This window comes from Leucoraja erinacea, chromosome 12 (assembly GCF_028641065.1).
Source record: "Leucoraja erinacea ecotype New England chromosome 12, Leri_hhj_1, whole genome shotgun sequence".
NCBI classification, from domain to species: Eukaryota; Metazoa; Chordata; class Chondrichthyes; order Rajiformes; family Rajidae; genus Leucoraja; species Leucoraja erinaceus.
In genome coordinates this window covers 1,803,854-1,826,370 of record NC_073388.1, presented here as the reverse complement: position 1 = coordinate 1,826,370, position 22,517 = coordinate 1,803,854, and the positions used below count along the sequence as shown (strand labels likewise).

Genomic DNA, 22,517 nt, shown 5'->3' with positions numbered 1-22,517 from the left:
GAAAGTCTTCTTAAGCAGTTAACTTCTCGGTCCAACTCTTTATTCTGCTTTTAAAGGTCGTAAGAAAGCTGTTTGAATCCACCCTGATTATCCACTTTCTGAATGCCATGGTTAACATCAGCTGACATTGATTTCAGGCTGTTTCTATTTGCTCTTGGCAAAATACAATGTATCCAAATATGACCGTAACATAAATTGCTACCTGATTTTTGATCGATTTAGTCATTTGAAATTGGATAATGGATCAAGGATTGTTATGGCACTAATCTAATTGGTTTAGTGTTCACCCAAAAGAGTGGTCAAACAACAGAGTCTTTGTGTGTTGTGGAGAATTTAGTGGCATGGTACAGCTTTTTGGTTTTTGGTCAAATAAGACAGCTAAGAACTTTGAAATATCAGTTACTTTATAAAGAAACTCATGTTCATAAGTGATAGCAGCAGAATTAGGCATTTGGCCCATCAAGTCTACTCCCGCCATTCAATCATGGCGGTTCTATATTTCCCTCTCAACCCCATTCTTCTGCCTTCTCCCCATAACCCTGACACCTGTACTAATCAAGAATCTATCTATATCTGCCTTAAAAATATCCATTAATGGCCTCCACAGCCTTCTGTGCCAATGAATTGCACAATTTCACCACCCTCTGACTAAAGAAATTCTTCCTCATCTCCTTCCTAAAGGAACATCCCTTAATTCCGAGGCTATAACCGCTGGTCCTAGATTCTCCCACTAGTGGAAACATCCTCTCCACATCCACGTTATCCAGGCCTTTCACCATTTGATTCCCATCTATTGGTTGTAAAAATCATAACCAGAAAAGAAAATACCTACCCAATTCTCCTGCGGCATTTCTACCACCGACTGCATAAAGATGTCCTTTCAGAGCACTTAGGTGGAAGAATGTACGCTTTTCATTTAAAGATGCTACTTGCATCCACTTGTTGTACCGAGGGTCATATCTGAAGACAGTGTCAACTGCAGTCTTTCCTTTCGTATCATAGTTGCTCTGCCCACCGACAACGTAAAGGAAGTTTCCAATCACTGCAATGCCATGCTGGTATCTCGGTGCATCCATAGGAGCTAATGATTTCCACTCATGGGCCTTTTCATCGTACAATCTTAGCTCTTTGCTCACTACTAACTGTTGCCTCAGCACTCCTCCCAAGGTTACTAAGTGAGTGTTATCTGAACGGATACATGTTCTCTCAGACTGCATAACAGGCTGCATGTAGGGCATCATCTGATAGTTACTGGCTTCCAGTAATAGGTTGACACAAATGTTGTCCGTTCGCATGAAATCCACCGTTTGGACGTGATTGATTAGTTCCTGCGGTGACATTAGCGGAAACCTAACGTTCTTCATTATCTTGGAGGCAAAATCCATCCGTGTGTCCTCATATCTCAACCAACGGCAGGCAGACTTGAACAGTTCAAGTTCAGTGCAATTTTTGAGGCTGTTGCTGGAAAGCACAAAGGCAAGCCGCTCAAAAGGGAGTTTCATAAATTCACCAGTACTTAGCAGAGCTGGGAAATTCTTCAGAATGAAATTATTTACATATTTATCTACTTCTGTCAAGTTATAGGTATTCGCAATTCGTCCAACCTCAACACAATTTTCGAGTGAAACCTGGGGAAGAAAACAAAACAAATATATTATGTCTTTTATGTCTGATTTATTGCAATGTTTTTGAGTACTTCTATAAAAATTCTCATCAAAGTTAACATGAGTGGTGCAGAGAAATGAAAACACTTCCCATTTTAGCCATCCAATATTCCCTGGGCATTTACCGTAAAACTCTGCTTTTGTATAACAATGCAGTTCGCTTTCAATCAGCAGAAATCTTTAACAACCTTCTTAAGGACTGCAGGAAACATCTATTATTTTCTGATGAAGCTGTCCACTCCAATCTTTCTGAATAATACATGCAATACTCTTTGTATCAATGGGGTATCATGGATAATGACAAAACTAGATTCCTAAGGGTAATAGAGCCAGTGTGTGGCTGAGACTGCTAATTCTTAACAAATTAAGGCAATCTTTGTGCTGAAGTGAATACGGAAAAATGATCAACTCTCAACTGGAAACCATTCCTCTAGGTATTGGTTTTCATAACAAACAATTCATAGATAAAAGGCGAACTCATTTTCACAAAAATACCGTGAAATAGCTAGGTAAAGAAAGCAGACCACCTCCACTGAGTTCAGATTGAATTCTGAAGCATTATATATTGAACAAATAAAATGCCAGTTATTGCTAGAAGATTTCATAAATACAATCTACAAAATCTGACGACAGCCTCTGAGAAAAGATATATTAAAACTATTTTAGAAGTCTGTAATAGATATATTTTGATTTTCCAGAACCAAGTATGGCAGTGATTAGTGGGTTGTAAAATATAAATAACTAATATCAAAATTTGAATAATTTCATTTTTTTTTATGTCACAATGTAAGGGCAGGAAATATCATAATCAGTCTGGTAACCGATAGTAACATTAAGTATAATAAATGAATGTACACTGCATGCTTGATAATATTTAAAACTTACCCCTGATATAAGGAATACTTTACAAAAATCCAGGACAGGTAAAATCTGCAGAAAGCTTGCTGCTTCCAATGTATCCTGGAGATTGTCCATATTCAGGGAGAGCTTTGCGGTATAAATAAAATCAATGATTTTCTTAAGCCCTATCCGATTCACTCCGTGAAGTTTAATGCACATCAGGTCCTGCTCCTTCATTCCACCTGATCACAAAAAATAAAATTGTCACTTCAATGTGCATGGTGCCTCAGGTTGGCCAAGTTAGAAAAGTTATCGAGTGGAAGTTCCAAATCGACAGAAATTAATGGAACTGCTTAAAATATTACATTTTTCAATAAAATCATTAACAACTGAACATTACGGTCTAAAAAAAGACTCAGAGTGCTGGAGTAACTCAGCAGGTCAGGCAGCATCCGCGGAGAACATGGACAGATGACATTTCGGGTCGAGACCCTTCTCTAGACAGATCAGTCTTTTTTTGTAAACCAGAATCTGCGGTTCCTTGTTTCTACATTCTACTTACAGTCTGAAAGCTCCTAATGCTTTGGCCCCATTTTCGGTACAATGCAAGAAATATTTTGATACCATGAGAAAGATACCATGTTAAATACAATTGATTCCTTAAGCTCAGTTCTGTTTAGTTTATTGTCATGTGCACCGAGATACAGTGAAAAGCTTTTGTAATATGCTAACCAGTCAGCGGAAAGACAATATATAATTACAATCGAGCCACTTACAGTGTATAAATACATGATAAGGGAATAATGTTTAGTGCAAGGTAAAGCCAGTGAAGTCCAATGAAAGATAGTCTGAGGGACACCAATGAGGTAGATAGTAGTTCAGGACTGCTCTCTGTGGTGGGATAATTCAGTTGCCTGATAACAGCTGGGAAGAAACTGTCTCTGAATCTGGAGGTGTACGTTTTCACACCTATAACTTTTTCCCCCATGGGAGAGCGGAGAAGAGGGAGTGGCCAGGGTGCGGCATCCTTGATTATGCTGCTGGCCTTGCCGAGGCAGCGCGAGGTATAAATGGAGTCAACGGAAGGGAGGTTGGTTTGTCTGATGGTCTGGCCACAATTTGCTGCAATTTCTAGCGGTCTTAAATGGAGCTGTTCCCAAACAAACAGTGGTTCTGTATTTCAAATTCAGTGTTGGCAAAAGTCAAAGCAGATGTGTACATGAGGTGATTGGATAAAAGTAACTCACTCATTACATTTGGGAAGAGTTGTTTGGGGATTGGTGGTGGAGAAGTAAATGAATCTGGGATATGGGGTGGGATTTCATTGTGAACTGCAAGCAAACATACTCTTCAAAACCTCTGTTTATGTAACCTCCTTTCCTATCTTCAACATTTTTGTAACAAGCAAATAGAAATGTTTACATTTTCCAAACATATTTATTAAAATGTCAGTCAAGTTTCCTTCATATTACAAACTCTGGCAGAAAGGGCAAAGTTTAAAGGAGATGTACGAGCCAAGTTTATTTTTTATACAGTGGACGGTAAGTACCTGACATTTGTTACCAGGAGTAGCATTCGAGGCAGATACAATAGTGGCATGAGACTTTTGAACAGGAACATGGATAGTTTTGGTCCCCTAATTTGAGGAAGAACATTCTTGCTATTGAGGGAGTGCAGCGTAGGTTCACAAGGTTAATTCCCGGGATGGCGGGACTGTCATATGCTGAGAGAATGGAGTGGCTGGGCTTGTACACTCTGGAGTTTAGAAGGATGAGAGGGTATCTTATTGAAACATATAAGATTATTAAGGGTTTGGACACGCTAGAGGCAGGAAACATATTCCCAATGTTGGGGGAGTCCAGAACCAGGGACCACAGTTTATGAATAAGGGGTAAGCCATTTAGAACGTAGATGAGGAAACACTTTTTCCACACACAGAGTTGTGAGTCTGTGGAATTCTCTGCCTCAGAGGGCGCGTGGAGGCCGGTTCTCTGGATACTTTCAAGAGAGAACTAGATAGGGCTCTTAAAGATAGCAGAGTCAGGGGATATGGGGAGAATGCAGGAACGGGGTACTGATTGGGGATGATCAGCCATGATCACATTGAATGGCAGTGCTGGCTCGAAGGGCCGAACAGCCTACTGCACCTATTGTAGGGAATAGAGGGATATGGATTATGTGCAAGCAGATAAGGGATAGTCTTGGGACATGTTTAGCACAGACATTGTGTGGTAAGGGCCTGTTTCTGTACTATACTGTTCTATGTTCTAAGAACTCAGCAGGTCAACCCCGCCCTGCAGTTTTTTGGTATCTCTAAGTTTCTTACAGATTAGTTTACAGCAATCTTCTGGAAATGACCACTCGATTCCTGCGGACTCATGGGCAATGATGGCGGTTTGAGAACTCTGTACCTAGCAGTGCATTACACTGAGAGTACATAAGAGAGTAAGTGCGCTGCATACAGAGCATCACTATGTCTTGGCAAAACTATTATGGAGGCAAATGGAGGCATGAAGATTTTAAGATATTTCGGGCAAGAGCTCCGAGCACTAAGGCAGTGATTTTACAATGGTTTATATTTCACAAAAAGTATGACTTGTTTTGGTTTACCTGTGAACATTGCCTTAAAATAGTCACTGGCTGAGGCCATCATTGCTCGATGGACTGGAAACACTTCATCACCATCCCCTGGCACCAACGTAACGTCACAAAGTAAACCTTCAATTCGCAGTTGGTCAAATCCCTACAAAGTCAAGATATTTCAAACGTCAGGTCACAAGTTGTGAACAATAAATTAAAAAAATATTTGCCCACATCAACACTAACTGAAAATTCCAGGTGCAAATGCCAGTTTGGCTTAACTGGCACCTCCAAACACTTTAAGTAAGAATGTTTTAGATTCAACTTACACAACACAGACTTGAGCCTAAAAATCTTTGGAGTAACCATGAAGGAAACTGAACTGACAGGGCTTAAAACATCCAATCTTTAGTTTGGATGTTTAAGAAGGAACTGCAGATGCTGGAAAAATCGAAGGTAGATAAAAATGCAGGAGAAACTCAGCGGGTGAGGCAGCATCTATGGAGCAAAGGAATAGGTGACGATTCTGGTCGAGACCCTTCTTCAGTTTGGATGATACGTTATACCAAGGCCACTTCATCTCCATCCAGTGGGCAAGGAATACCTCATGCAGTTGCTTTGAAAGTACAGGGAACATTTTATGGCTTATTGCCCAACGTTTATTCCTCTTGGACATGGACCTGTTGTCTAATTGTGTATATTTGAACTAACATCTTGTCTTTTTTTGCACTTTATCTTTTAACTTTATGTACATTTTGTGTGTTTGGTATGTTGTTTGTCTTATCTACCTGTGATGCTGCTACTGCAAGCAAGATCTTTGTTGTACCTGTACCACAACCATGCTGGTGAGTATGACAAGTTGCTCGATTCAATCATCACCACAAAGCTTTCATTTTGTCACTATTACATTAGCATTAGTAGGATTTTGAAGTGCACAAATTCATTGTGATATTTCCAATTTTACAATGACTATATTTCACCTTGCTCCGTGTAAAGCACTTTGATATCATCTTTCCAATAGCGAAACGTTTATTTTTGTCACTGAAAACTAAAAATACCAAGGTCTGAATGCTGCATTGCTTAATAAACTATTATTGCAGTGTCAATAGAAGCGATTACTTGTGCATTTCAACGGCCTCTTGCAGTTGAAGTTGCAACAATGTTCTTTAGACAATAATGTCTGACTACTGCAGTGAGCATTCATGGAAACATCTTCTCTCCAATGCGACATTTTTTCTGCAAGCCAATTTCCAACATAACTTCTAAGTGGTTCTCCACTTCCTGATTGAAGTTTTAATTAATTAAGCCTGCGTAATAATGTGGCCTAGAGATATCTTGGGTGTTACCATGGGAACCTTCAGAGAGGAAGTAGGAGTGTGGAAAACTGTATACAAACTATCAAGAAGTACCACAATCTTGTGTCTCTATTTTGTTAATCCACGATGCCTCTACCTTGCTGGTTTGTATTTTGGGAAAATCAGAAGGGAAATGTTCACAATGCATTTCTCACAAAACTCTGCCCCACGGATTCCCAGACTGAGCCAGTGACTCTGAGGAAAATCGAGCACCAACTCAGCTAGAGGTCTCTGGCCATTCAGGTGTCCTGTTGCATCATAAAATCTCAGCGAAAAACGCTCACAGCTGTGTCCTGAGTTCTGGGTTCATTGGTGGGCAGGTAATCAAAATAAATTGGACAAGTTGGCAATCAGCAATACACTGTTAATCAGCTCATCAGAAATGAAGGCAAGTACCAGTTATTCCGGTCTCCATTCGCCGCATGTTAAGGCCTGTTATTTCTCTTCCAAGACCATAATTTATTCATACTTGAAGAAACTATTTTATTTTTCAATATAGTCTTTTGGAGGTATTGAGAAGCAATTGTCATTCCGATTAATGTAATCTTTCCATTTAAATTGTGAAGTGCATCAAAAACCTAGGTGTATATTCTAAGCAAGAAGGCATCAAAGTCTTCACATCTATGATGGTCTAATGTCCTCTGAGCGTCATCTTGTCTTTCTTCAACTTATCTTAGTGCATACGGTGCTAAGTCTTTCTTCCCACAAGAACCAAGCTTCAGCTTATAGGATCAGCTCCATGCAGAAATGATTTCCATACTCTAACCATTCTCAGAAGCAGACTTAGGGGTCACAGCTTAAGGATAAGGGGGAAATCCTTTAAAACCGAGATGAGGAGAACTTTTTTCACACAGAGAGTGGTGAATCTCTGGAACTCTCTGCCACAGAGGGTAGTTGAGGCCAGTTCATTGGCTATATTTAAGAGGGAGTTAGATGTGGCCCTTGTGGCCAAGGGGATCAGAGGGTATGGAGAGAAGGCAGGTACGGGATACTGAGTTGGATGATCAGCCATGATCATATTGAATGGCAGTGCAGGCTCGAAGGGCCGAATGGCCTACTCCTGCACCTAATTTCTATGTTTCTATGATGATCTAAGTACTCGTAACACAAGAATCAATGAATTCATATTTTATTCAAAGTTTTTGCAACCAGATTTTTTAGGAATCGCCTCCTTTGTACCAAAATCAAATGTGCGTGATCTATATCCTGCCACATATGCATTTTGTTTTAGTTTCAGCAACTATCTCAGAAGAAACAGCTGGAATTGTATATTTTAGATGAACTGTCAAATTCAGGACCACAACAGCTTAATCCTGTGCCTAGCAGTATCGACTTTTAGTGAATTGTACCCTTACATCATTGATCATCCACAGATTTAAAAACATTACTCTTATGAGGCACCTAATTTCAACACATTGACTCTGCATAGGGGTTGGTTTCCTCAGCACTTGTCTGCGCCACCAGCTTGTGCTGTGTTTATTTTGTGTATCTCAGGTCATTGTTGAAAACAAAAGTAAAGAACTTTCTCTAAATTGAAGTGACCTTGCTTTTGAGACGGGGTTCAGGGTAAAACTCAGTACAATGCAAAGATGGTAGATAGCGCATGAGCATGAAGTGGGCCATGAATACAACTGACAAGAATGTGGTTAATGAGAATTTAGCTCTCTGCTAAACACCAATGCTCAAAAGTCCTTTTACTCTCAATTAGAGCAGCCTGTTGTTTAGTTCTATTGATTCATGCCAGTGAAGCATTGATTCATATTTGAGGGAACAAACATGTTCTCACAGAGCAATGCCAAGCAGCTTGGACTGTAACAAATACAAGGTGAATTTAGAGCAGCTGCTGACACTTTGTTGTGCCAAATGTGACGGGTTTAGCCACAACACCGCTGCAAGTGCCGGTGGTGCTGGATGTTGATGCTGTTTGTGCAGAGGCAGGGTACAGGATGGAGCTTGAACCCTGTGATTTACACCATAACGGTCTAGCAGTGTACCGCTGATTGCCAACACGGGAGCCGTGCCACAGGTAGAAGTATGACGTCATCAGGTATGTTCCAACACATGGAACCACACCTCACACCTTTATTGTAACACTCAGATCCCTCAGAAGTGATCTTATATACACACACTGATGCACAATCAGCCTCACTCACACACATCCAGAGACTGACAAGTGGGTGCACAGAAATCAATTAAGTCTGATCATTCTGGTATTACACCCTGTGATGTTAGGGCAGCCTGCTACGAGTATACAACTCGTCATCTTACCTCTGCCATGACCCCCCCAGGGACTTTGATGTCCATGGTTTCTTAATTATTTGCATCGTATTTGTCTGATGTTCATTTCACTAGTTATGTCCTGTCTCAAGCCATGTCTTGAAATGAGATATCAATTTTATGTTTCTATAGATATCTAAAAGTTCATGGATTGCAAAGTTCCTCAGCCCAATATTCCTTCAAATGACTGCATTGATTACAGTTCCTTCAGATCTTTCCCCATTATAGGGTCACGCAGAAGAACAGTGTGTTGAAAACTGGCTTCAATTCAAACAAGCACAGAAAACTATTTTCATGAAATCATTATGGCCAATTATATTGATGCCATGGAGTTTGCAAGTCTTGACACATCAGTTACTGTAGATGCCTGAAATGATTCTGAATGAATACATTAGAAACCTGTGAGAATCCTTAACAGAAACAAAGGCTTGCAAATAATAAATCCACCATTTGTTCAGAAGTCAAACAATTGATTTTAAAAAGGGGTAATGTGCTCACGGAATACTACGAACCATCACAAAATAGCCTCGACAATTTGAGAGGAAGTTAAGCATAGATTCCCTCTTCCCTCCCCACCCACTATAACACGGGTCCAATACTGCCAGGGCTCACAATAGCAGCTCCTCATGAATGGTGTTTCATCTGTGATGAGTACATTCTTTCTTCAGTGAGGAGATCAAACCTGTACACACTTCTTCAGGTGTGGTTTTGCCAAGTGCTGATCATCATCATGAAATTAGCCATTCTGTCACTGCAGATTTGAGCAATGTTACTGCTGCATTATGACTAGGCTTTTGAACATTGTTTCTGTAAAGAGAAACTCACCTCTTATCTTGTGTTAAATCCATGACAGCTAAAATGATTCTTTCCAGTCAGAAAGAAACTACACTAATAGAAATTAATTTCCTTTTTTTTGGTCATGTTTGGTATTGGTACATTGGGGATATGGTTTCACAAATCCAGTGTGTTCTAGCTTCTAACTTGTACCAACCACTAAGTTGTACCTGTGGCTACATAATGATGACACTCCATACAGTATTCTTTATCATTTTTAACAAAAGCAACATGACTCTAAGTGCCAAGATATTTGTTTCTTTCCCTCTAATTTAAAGATATCCCTGGTTATCCCAGTTGTAGTTCTCATTTATTGAAAAGTTCACACAAAAACATAACAAAAAATAAAGGAATTGGTTTCAGTGTGCATCTTCATCGTAATCGACTCGGAAACATGAAGATATGGCCAATTACTTGTATGCAATCTAGCTGTTAACCAAGGTGGGCCAAAGCACCTGTTTCCGTGCAGCTCCATCAATACAAACAACCATCAACTGTGTCATCATTCCAGAGATTTAATATAAATATAACACAAACACATTTGAAATACAATTTTAGTTACAATGACAGTCAATTTGATAATTAATGGGATATCCTGATTTGATAAATTTGATAAAAATGGGATATCCTGAATATTTGGACAGTTTAGGCATATTTGTATATGATTTATCAATTATGATCAGGTTATGCATAATCAAGGTCCAGCCAATATAATAGACCTTCGACATCCCAGTTATCCTCCTTCTCCCCATACCTGTGGGGCAAAAGACACAAAAGCTTGGAAGCTCATACCTGCCAGACACAGGATCAGCATCTTCCCTGCAGTTATCATACTTCTGAACCAGCTAGAGGGTAGACCCCATCTTCCAACCTACCTCATTGCAGACATTGGAATTTTCTCCAGAACTGTAACACTAAATGCTGAAAAACTATATTCTGCAATCTGGTATTTTTCTCTTTGCTCTACCCGTTATACTTGTGTGTGGCTTGATTGCATTCATGTATAATAGTATCTGATTTAATTGGATAAAACACAAATGAATCTCTGTACATGAGACAATGATAAATCAGCACCAAGCAGTGCCCGCCTTATCTTAGTGCAGGGACATAAGCAGCGATGAAAGTACTAGAACGGTTAATAAACACAAAGAAATACAGTGCCCTCCATAATGTTGGGGACAAAGACCCACCATTTATTTATTTGCCTCTGTACTCCACAATTTGAGATTTGTAATAGAAAAAAATCACACGTGGTTAAAGTGCACATTGTCAGATTTTATTAAAGGCCATCTTTACACATTTTGGTTTCACCACGTAGAAATTGCAGCTGTGTTTATACATAGCCCCCCCATTTCCGGGCACTAAATGTTTGGGACACATGACTTCACAGGCGTTTGTAATTGCTTAGGTGTGTTTAATTGCCTTCTTAATGCAGGTATAAGAGAGCTCCCAGCACCTAGTCTTTCCGTCACCTTTGGAAAGTTTTATTGGTTTATCAACATGAGGACCAAAGGTGTGCCAATAAAAGTCAAAGAAGCCATTATGAGACTGAAACAAGAATAAAACTGTTACAGACATCAGCCAAACATTAGGCTTACCAAAATCAACTGTTTGGAACATCATTAAGAAGAACGAGAGCACTGGTGAGCTTAATAATCGTAAAGGGGCTGGCAGGCCAAGGAAGACCACAGCTGATGACAGAAGAATTCACTCTATAATAAAGAAAAATCCCCAAACACCTGTCCGACACTCTTCAGGAGTCAGGTGTGGATTTGTCAAGAAGGGTTTCGGCCCGAAACGTTGCCTATTTCCTTCGCTCCATAGAGCTATTTCCTGCTGCACCCGCTGAGTTTCTCCAGCTTTTTTGTGTACCGTGGATTTGTCAATGACCACTGTCTGCAGAAGACTTCATGAACAGAAATACAGAGGCTACACTGCAAGATGCAAAAATAGGATGGCCAGGTTACAGTTTGCCAAGATGTAATTAAAAGAGCAACCACAGTTCTGGAAAAAGGTCTTCTGGACAGATGAGATGAAGATTAACTTATATCAGAGTGATGGCAAGAGCAAAGTATGGAGGCGAGAAGGAACTGCCCAAGATCCAAAGCATACCAGCTAATTTGTAAAACACGGTGGTGGGGGTGTTATGGCCTGGGCATGTATGGCTGTTGAAGGTACTGGCTCACTTATCTTCATTGACGATATAACTGCTGATGGTAGTAGCATAATGAATTCTGAAGGGTATAGATACATCCTATCTGATCAAGTTCAAACAAATGCCTCAAAACTCATTGGCCAGCGGTTCATTCTACAGCAAGACAATGATCCCAAACATACTGCTAAAGCAACAAAGAGTTTTTCAAAGCTAAAAAATTGTCAATTCTTGAGTGGCCAAGTCAATCACCCGATATGAACCGAATTGAGCATGTCTTTTATATACTAAAGAGAAAACTGAAGGGGACTAGCTCTCAAAACAAGCATAAGCTAAAGATGGCTGCAATACAGGCCTGGCAGAGCATCACCAGAGAAGACACCCAGCAACTGGTGATGTCCATGAATCGCAGACTTCAAGCAGTCATTGCATGCAAAGGATATGCAACAAAATACTAAACATTACTACTTTCATTTACATGACATTGCTGTGTCCCAAACATTATGGTGCCCTGAATTTCTACATGGTGAAACCAAAATGTATAAAAATGGCATTTATTAAAATCTGACAATGTGCACCTTAGCCACACGTGATATTTTTCTATTATAAATCTCAAATTGTGGAGTACAGACGCAAATAAATAAACGATGGGTCTTTGCCCCAAACATTATGGAGGGCACTGTAGCCATTAGATTGTCTTTGATGAAAATGATGACTAAATGCGTACCTGTAACACTGCAGAACTATGGGTATTGCTTGTGAAGAATCGCGTATTGCCCGTCTTTGAAGACTGCAAATGGGTTGTCACGCCCATGTCGCCACTTGCCAAGGACACTTTTAGATGAGGATCTTCCTCTTCAACAAAAGATCTGTGAAAAAGTGAAATGGAAAAATTAACACGGTGGGAATGAAAGACAGTTGCCTGGTACATCACGTCAGTAGTAAAGCAATCAGACCAGTCAGTGCTTCAACAGCTCAGCATTTTCACATTATTCCACAATATATCTCCAAAGAAAGGTTGCTACATAATAAGTGTAAATCAGCCCATAAATTATGTACATTAAGCAAGTTTTTTTTAATTATTATTGTAAAAAAACGCACAGTATCTGCAAAAATGTATTGTGATAATAAAGGCAAGATAGTAGATTGGTACCAAAGATCTTTATGTAATTAGTGCAGAGAGAACTGCTGAATAGAGAATCTACCCAAGCTGAAAAGGACTGTGAAAAGCAAAATTAAAGTTTAGAAAACTACTCTCCAATGATTGGTGGCTATCTCTCTGAGAAACTAAACTCAAATCAAGGATATCTACAAAGAACACACAATGCTGGAGTAACTGTGGGTCAGGCAGCATCTCTGGAAAACATGGATAGGTGATGTTTTGGGTCGGGCCCCATCTTCACATGGTTTGTGGTAGGGGGGAGAAAGCTGGAAAAGAGGTGGGAGTGGAATCAAAGCCTGGCAAGTGAGAGGTGGATACATGTGCACATGGGTGGACAAAGGCTGGAGATGAAAGGGAGTCAGAAGGGTGCGAGTAAGGAGAGAAGCGCGGGGTGTCTCCTTTTCATCTCTAGCTTTTATCTCATCTCTAGGTTGAGTTATCAAAAATACAGAAATGGAAACAGGCTCTTTAGCCCACTGAGTTTATACCGATTATCAAGCACCCACTCTAACTCTACAGACACTAAACAAACTTTATTCTCCCCACATTCCCATCAATTTCCCCCAGAGCTGTCCATAGTCATAGTAGCTGTGCACTCTGACACTGGGGATCGACGTGGAACATCAACCATTCCTTTCCAACCACAGATAAATGCTGCTCAATCTCCTGACCTCCGGCTTTGTTCCTTGCTCCCATTTCCCCCAGATTCTCTTCGGAACATTACGGATTCAATGGATATTTTTAAAAGCAGAGATAGATAGATTCTTGATTATTACGTGAGTCAAGGGTTATGGGGAGAAAGCAGGAGAATGGCGTGAGGAGGAAGAGATAGATTAGCCATGATAGAATGGCGGAGTAGACTTAATGGGCCGAATGGCCTAATTATGCTCATATCACATGACATTATTGATTCTGCTTGCCACACCATTCCAAGCAGAGCATCTCAGTTCACAATCTGCAGTGGGTTTGCCAGGACTGGTTTGATGAGAACAATCATGAATCAACAAATGTCTGGAAGAAAAGCACAATACCAACGTCGACCTATCCTCCGCACAAAACACACATTTCCTCCTTTGCCCCCTCCCACCCCCAAAGCTCCAAACAAAAGAATCACCTTCTCATTCTCCTACCCACCAATCTTACTCCAACAAGGGCATGCCACAATCTCCCTAACTGTCCAGTTATTATAGTCTCCAGTGATTCCAACCCAACCCTTTTAATAAAAGCTCCTATCTGATCTCAACACACGTAGAAATTCACTCTCCCAACCCCAGCTCCCACGCTAGTCTCTGATACCCGCCCTCTGGCCCTGATTGAACCTCTGTTGTCAGCCATGAAAAGTTCTCCCAGGCTCCAATTAGAGCTTGTTCATCAAATTCAGCACCAACCAATCAATGAGGTCTCCAAATCAGCACCCAGCCCCAGCACCCTGACCAAATTGGATATTAAATGCCGGTACTGAACCACTGCAGGCACCCACTACCAGGCTTCAATCATATCCCCAACGGCAGAAGCCCCCACACTTCCATCGCCAGCAATATCCGAATCACTCCAGATCCATCACTCACTCCAGCTTCCCCACTGCGACCTGGCCTAGATGCTGCATTTTCCTTTCAGTGCCTGCTCAACAGCATACTAATTCAGTTTTACCCAAGCCCTTGAGAGTTTGTTTTCACGCCGTGAGAAGATTTATGGAAATTAATTGCCACTAGTTTGAACTGAATTGATTCTTAGTGTTTTGTATGTGTTACTTTTTTGTTCAACAAATTTCTGGAATTTTCAATTGCTAAACATGACTGAGTGTGAGGCAAGAGGCAAAGTCTATTTAAATCACACATGAACAATCTGATTCTACCTTTTGACATTCCAATATCCTCTCACAGCTGTAGCAATGCCTCAGCTGCACACCGATGGAAACTAATTCTAAAGATTTTCTAAGTGCTTTGAATCACATGCTCCTTTGTGCAAATAGTTTGCCAAAGACTTCATCAGCACACTAAGAACTGTTGTTATGGTAGAAGTAATAGATGGAAAATTTCCAGAGTTTTTCTTTCAAGCCAAGAAATTTAGTTTAGTTTTAGAAACATAGCATTGAAACCATTTGGCTCATTGAGTCCATGCTGACTATCATCTATTTAAACTAATTATCCCACTTTCTTGTCCACTCCCTTCATGCTAGGGGATATTTAGAAGCCAATTAACCTGTAAACCTGCACGTCTTTGGGATGTGAGAAGAAACCGGAGCACCAGAGGAAACCCACGCAGTCACAGGGAGAACGTGCAAACTCCACACAGACCCAGATCTCTGGCACTATGAGGCAGCAGTTTTACCAGCCACTGTGTCTATTTGTAATCACGGAACAATCACCAGGGCTCCAGTTCTATACTTGTGATGGGCTCCAGACCCCATGCTCATTATCAACTTGCCTGCGCACGCTCGCCTTCCCATGATTCATGACCAGTTGTCTAGTCCTGCTTCTCACACTCTCTTTAAATGAACCCGGTTCACTGACATTTATCTGTGCAATGTTTAAAAAAATTGAATTACAAATGTGCTTGAATATCAATAAACCAACATCCTGCTAACCTGGCATTAACAAAGTTCACTGCTCAGATACTGATGAGTTTCCAATTCAACATTTCAATCCCAACAAAAGTAAAAAGTTTAGTGTACCTTTCACTACATGAACTTTCTTGCATCAAGTGTTCTTTGTTAACCGGGGGAGACCTATGCAGTGAAAAGCTTCAGAAGTGGTCACTGCTGAGAATGGGCAGGTTCTTGTAGACAGCCTGATCCCATGAACTACAGCTATTATACTTATTATCAAGACAAATTCTAGCCAGGACATGAGATAATTAACAGCCAGCCGATTTGAATCTCGAGTGTATAAAAAAAGCACCTTTTAAAACTAAAAATATGGTTTCTCATTATATCCATCCAATGCCATGACACTCCGGTACTGACACAGTTACAAAAATAGCCCCCACATTCATCTCTTAGTATATAATTAACCAAAAATATTTCTTTTTATATAAAGTTAGCCTATTACATAGTGGCAAAGCCTTGTTTTTTTTCCTCTGAAAGAAAATGACATATAATCCTGATGTTTGTGTCAATGTTGTTTCTTGGCAAATGTACGAGTGCAATGGTCAAATGTAGCAATATCTTGGCTCAGAATCAGCAGCGTTCAGGCACCATTTCAGGCTGGCGCCACCGGGAAGAACCAAGCCCCATTCTGCTCAAGCCCCATTTAGTGGTTTACACTGTCGACAGATACACTTGAGCAATGCCAAAACATAGCAAACTTGAAAACTGCATTATTGCAGACTCATTGCATTATTGCAAACAAGACTCTTTAACGCTGGGAAAGTGACGCCGACTAATTTACAGACTGTGGTACTATTTGAATTAAAGTATCCTGATGTTCTATCCAATGCCCATCTTCTAAAATTATATCATATATTAATTATACATAATTGCATGGCTACTGATTGGATCTTGTATGTTAATGGCTGCTCTGCTTGTACTTTCACAGTCACTGCACTCCAAGCTAACACAGCTGCTTTGGGGCACGTGAGTAGTTGGTACATCAGTACAGAAATGCATGATGTAGCTCTCAAACTACCATTTCAGATAACTGACAGTTTCAAAAACTGCGACGCTCACTAGATTATATTCCTTCAATAAAACTACAATGCACATTAGATGAGGAGTATCCACTGCGTGGTAGCATGTGGCTTTGATCATCACACCTATGGAATATCTCTTGAAATAATTTAACAGTGACATGATGAGTGGTCGCCTACAATTCTACCATCTCTCATAGTTTCAGACTCAGATATGTTTTAGTGTGGTTGAGGTGAATTGTTCTGCTGTTCAAAAGGGAGCCACTAGCAATGAGACCAAGAGCAATGACCAAATCCAAGTTAATTAACCACATTAAATCTTAAAACCAAACCGAAGCAGGACCAATGGCTGTACAACTTTCACTCTGGTTTAAAACCGGTCATTTCTATCGTGGCCTAATATATTCTTGAACAATGTGACTATGCAAGTCATGAGCAAATTGAAATGAGCAGAATTCATAAATGGTATGACAACAAGGCAGCCAAATATTGAATGCGGATAAAATTAGGTGAAGTGATGAGTCTACTTAGTTTGAACAAGCTATTGAGTTTTGGAGAACGGCGTGTCATGTGCTCATGGAGTAAGATTGTTATTCAAACAGCACTGCATTGTGCTTTCAGCTGCCCATCATTCATTACATTATTTGACAGCAAAAAGATTTTGGCATTCAAAGCTGCTGCAGCACCATACTCGCAAGCTAGAATAGCACAACACCATAGAGCGCAGAGGCCTTCCATCCCAACAAGATTACACTGGCACTTTGAAAGTTCTTTAATTAGTCTCTCCCACCACAGATTTTTCTGCATTGGCCTGAAATGTTTTTCAAGTATACGTCAAATTTCCTTCTGTAAACATTTAAATCTGCTCCCTGCCATTCAAACAATGCTTCTCAGATCATAACACCCTGAATAAAACACATCACCCACCTAATTATCTGGAAAGCAAGTGTATTTAATGGTTCATTAACAAAGCACGTTTTATTTATTCTAAATCAAAATAAATGATTCTGCAATTGCATCAAGCACAAATACAGTGTTAGACACAAAATGCCGTGGTAACAGAAGGACAGGCAGCATCTCTAGAAAGAATGGGTGACGTTTTGTGTCTGAATCCAAAACATCACCCATTACTTCTCTCCAGAGAAGCTGCTTGTCCCGCTGAGTTACCGCATCATTTTGTGTCTATCTTTGATTTAAACCAGCATCTGCAGTTCTTTCCTACACACATAGTGTTCATGGATGTGGGTTTTTTTTTGCTCAAATAGGCCAGTAATAAAAGATGACATGATGTTGGAATCAGTGACTGGTGAAGCTATAAAGGTAATATTTCACCATTTCTACTTGATTGGAATTTTAATTGGTAAAATATTGTCACGGTGGTGGGATTACTAGAATGTCAGATCACAATCCTTTGGTGTCAAGTATGGAAATTGGGGAGCAAATAGATGAATAGAGTGTAAGTTAGATGGATGGCTGGCTGAAGAAATCGTACAATAGGGAGGACATGACATTGCAGGGAACATTTCTAAGGAAATGTGATCTATACAAAGCAGAGGGTACACCTGAACAACAACGGTCCAAAATAAATACATTCTTACAGGAGTGATGGCTGGGAGAATGGTGGGGGAAGTGCAGGTTTACTCTTGTGGAGAGTTGAAAAAAATTAACAAAGAAGTGGGTCAGAGCAGGAGCAAATAGAGACAATGCTGGAGTCAGTCAATGGATTGTCAGCATCTGTGGAAAGAAAAATAGAACTGATATTTCACGTCAGAGTTACTTCATCGGGATCATGTTGGCATCTTGTTTGGCACAAACAAGTGGGCCGAAGGGCCTGTTCCTGTGCTGTACTGTTCCATGTTCTATGTTAGGACTAGAAAGAGAAAGCATTGGTAATTTTCCATTGCAGAGGAGATGGTAAAAGGGATGGATAGGGGTAAAGACATATCTGATAAATGTGAGGTTATCCACTTTGGTGGCAAAAACAGGAAAGTAGACTATTTTCTGAATGGTGGCCGATTAGGAAAAGGGGGAGATGCAACGAGACCTGGGTGTCATGGTACACCAGTCATTGAAAGTAGGAATGCAGGTGCAGCAGGCAGTGAAGAAAGCAAATGGTATGTTAGCATTCACAGCAAAAGGATTTGAGTATAAGAGCAGGGAGGTTCTACTGCAGTTGCACAGGGTCTTGGTGAGACCACACCTGGAGTATTGCGTACAGTTTTGGTCTCCTAATCTGAGGAATGACATTCTTGCCATAGAGGGAGTATAGAGAAGGTTCACCAGACTGATTCCTGGGATGGCAGGACTTTCATATGAAGAAAGACTGGATAGACTCGGCTCGTACTCACTAGAATTTAGAAGATTGAGGGGGGGGATCTTATAGAAACTTACAAAATTCTTAAGGGATTGGACAGGCTAGATGCAGGAAGATTATTCCCGATGTTGGGGAAGTCCAGATCTAGGGGGTCACAGTTTAAGGATGAGAGGGAAGTCTTTTAGGACCGAGATGAGAAAATCAATTTTTACACAGAGAATGGTGAATCTGTGGAATTCTCTGCCACAGAAGGTAGTTGAGGCCAGTTCATTGGCTATATTTACGAGGGAGTTAGATGTGGCCCTTGTGGCTAAAGGGATGAGGGGGTATGGAGAGAAGGCAGGGATGGGATACTGAGTTAGATGATCAGCCATGATCATATCGAATGGCGGTGCAGGCTCGAAGGGTCGAATGGCCTACGCCTGCACCTATTTTCGGTGTTTCTATCTAGGATTGGGTTAGGCCAGGTCAAATGACTTAATGAGGCAATTAGAAGGTAACTACACCTGTTTATCTGTGCTGTGTTTGTGAATCAGCAAGGAGGCCGAGAGAATAACTCCGCAAATTTCACAGATGGATGAATTACTGTCGGAATAGCTGGTTTAGTTTTGGTTTTAGAGACTAGATATAGATGTGCAGCATGGAAACCGGCCCTTCAGCCGACCGAGTCCACGCTGACCATTGATCACCATCACATGTACTCCACGATTAAAACTTCCTTGACTCGCATCAATTCTCTGATAAACTCTCAAGTCCAGATTGTTATCACCTTTACCTACGAATGTAAGGGAACATGCAGCATCCAAGTTATTGCCCTAAGCCGAAGCAGCATCATAAAAGTAAAATAATGCAAAAAGTTTTTTTGAAAAAACAACTTCCAGTGGATAGCTGTGGAATTACTGAGTAAGATGCTGTATCTGTTAACTAAACTAAATTTCATTGCTTTCTTTCCCCTATCAAGGGATTTGTTATTGATTGAGTTAAACAAAGATTCAGCAGACAAGTTGTGTCATGCGTAAAATCGTGAGTCTATTCCTTAAGACATCTTTTTATTTATTTATTTTTCTAATTTCAAAATACACTTTATTCAAGTAATAAATATATATAATACAGGAACTGTGCAAAACATTCAATACTGTTTACACAAATTACCCAAATTTCACCCCCACCCATGCCCCTCATGTGGCCCACTGGCGTGGAATCCCTTCCCTTATTTTGAGGGATGTCTCCATGACACCCTGCCCAGGTCCAGCAGCGGAAGGACCCTAGACTGTGGTCCTCCCCCACAGAGCCTTGGCGTTGGTTTCACCGAGCGTCTGTGCGTCCCTCAGCATGTACTCCTGCAGTCTGCAGCGGGCCAGTTGGCAACATTCCCCGACGGACATCCCGCTCCACTGGGAGGTCAACAATGCTCGGGCAGACCAAAGAGCGTCTTTCACCGAGTTGATGACCTTCCAGCAGCACTCGATGTCAGTCTCTGAATGCGTCCCTGGGAACAGTTCATAAATCACAGAATCCTCTGTGCCAGTCAGCTGAACATTGCTGCACCATCTGTTGCTCATGGAAAGGTTCTTCTGGACGAACACCTTTGACCAATCCATCGGGCAGTGGTCAGCACGGAACGTCCTGCAGGCACTGCAGGGAAATGACTCCATGGATCCTGTGGCGTGGTTCCCAGAGCAGAGTTCTGGCAAAATGCCTCATTGCCAGAACTCACCAACAAGCACCAAGACCTGGCTTGGCTCCCAGTCAGACCCTTCCTGCATCGTCAGAACCTCACTACCAGCGCACGCTGCCTTCGAGACGGCTGCTATGGAGAGGAGACGGTTGCCCACCTCTTTGCAGAGTGTGGATTCGCAAAACGGTCTGGAAAATTTTGCACAGGTCCCTGTCACGATTTATTCTGTTCCTTAAGACATCACTGAAAAAGGGACCACATCACCCCGATCCTGGCCTCTCTCCACTGGCTCCCTGTGCAGTTCCGTATACATTTCAAGACCCTCCTCTATGTCTACAAAGCCCTTAATGGGCTTGCCCCCTCCTACATTAAAAGTCTTCTCACCCACCACTCCACCTCCAGGTCCCTCAGATCGGCCGACTTGGGGGCTGCTGAATATCCCGCGGTCTAGGCATAAGCTTAGGGACGACCGCGCCTTTGCGGTTGCAGCTCCTAGACTGTGGAACAGCATCCCCCTTCCCATCAGAACTGCCCCCTCCATCGACTCCTTTAAGTCAAGACTAAAATCTTATCTATACTCCCAAGCTTTTCCTGACGTCCAATGAGCGAGGGCTATATGTATATAAGTGTGTACTTTGTTTGTTTATACTATTCTTATAACAAATGTAAAGCACTTTGGCCAACGAGAGGTGTATTTTTAAATGTGCTGTATAAATAAATGTGACTTGACTTGACCTTTCAGGTGGCATTCCCAGAATTCATGAATCTCTGGATGCACCTAATGCCTCCCAGCTTCAGCCACTCACCCATCAGCGAGAAAGAGCTCATAAATCTGCCAAATCCGATTTTGTTGTTTGCCCCTTGCTGACTGAATAAAATGCAAAACAATCAGTGACAGGCCAATCACAAGTAGAGGGGGATGCTAGTCAGCAGTGCACACATATCAGAGTTCAGAGTGATCTCCTGTGCCAATGAGTTTCCTGGATAGAAACTCGAACAAGAAAGGTAACATTTCCATTTCCAATGAGGTTGCCGTGGATATTAGAATGACCATCTATTTCCCCTATCTATTGCATCCGCTGTTCTAGGTGTCAACTGCTCTACATCGGTGTAGAGCGCAGGCTTGGCGATTGCTTCGCCCAACACCTCCGCACAGTTCGCAATAACCAACCTGATCTCCCGGTGGCTCAGCACTTCAACTCCCCACCCCATTCCGAATCCAACCTTTCTGTCCTGGGCCTCCTTCATGGCCAGAGTGAATCCCGCTGCAAATTGGTGGAGCAGCACCTCATATTTTGCTTGGGCAGTTTACACCCCAGCGGTATGAACATTGACTTCTCCAATTTCAGGTAGTCCTTGCTTTCTCCCTCCTTCCCCTCCCCTTCCCAGCTCTCCCACAGCCTACTGTCTCCGCCTCTTCCTTTCTTCTTCCCCTACATTAGTCTGAAGAAGGGTCTCGACCCAAAACGTCACCCATTCCTTCTCTCCAGAGAAGCTGCCTGTCCCGCTGAGTTACTCCAGCTTTTTGTGTCTATCTGCAATGTTTATATAACTGTGGACAAGCAGTAAGCTTGTTTAAAAAAAAATACAAGGTAAATTTGTAAATCATACATGGTCAAACTCCCAGAAAAAAAGGAACAAATTTAAAAGAGTATTCCAGGAGGTGTCCCAAACAAGTTTTATAGGCCACCTACAATGAACTGTTTTTGAAAATGACTGCTATATTGACTAATATGGCAATTAGTTCAGAGAAAAATACTGTTTTAGTGAACAATAAGGCAGTAAAGTCCCACCGATAATAAATGTGTTTGACGATTGGTCGTATGATTCAGTCATCATGGTTTGAAGGGGAATGCTGAGGCATCACTAGGTGTTTCACATCATGACGTGTTGAATGGACAGATAAGATATCATTTCCACCATTCATCATACAGTTTACTGGTATAAAAGGGTTTAAAAGCTTGTTTTATGTATTAGTACATTGTCACAAATATCTGCAATAAATTTGTCTTGCAGCTCTGTTACAGATAGCAA

General features: G+C 41.2%; 1 protein-coding gene across 4 annotated transcripts in view; it reads right to left on the bottom strand.

Annotated features, from left to right (window-relative positions):
* The window catches only part of klhl13 (kelch-like family member 13), a 166,380-nt gene that overhangs the window by 14,262 nt on the left and 129,601 nt on the right, over positions 1-22,517 (bottom strand). For all 4 annotated transcript variants that reach the window (XM_055643441.1, XM_055643444.1, XM_055643443.1 and 1 more), the window contains 4 exons: positions 12,430-12,571; positions 5,115-5,247; positions 2,550-2,746; positions 833-1,628 (listed from right to left, as the gene is read on the bottom strand). In XM_055643441.1, coding sequence (XP_055499416.1) covers positions 833-1,628; positions 2,550-2,746; positions 5,115-5,247; positions 12,430-12,571 — 1,268 coding nt within the window. The remainder of the gene's footprint in view (positions 1-832; positions 1,629-2,549; positions 2,747-5,114; positions 5,248-12,429; positions 12,572-22,517) is intronic.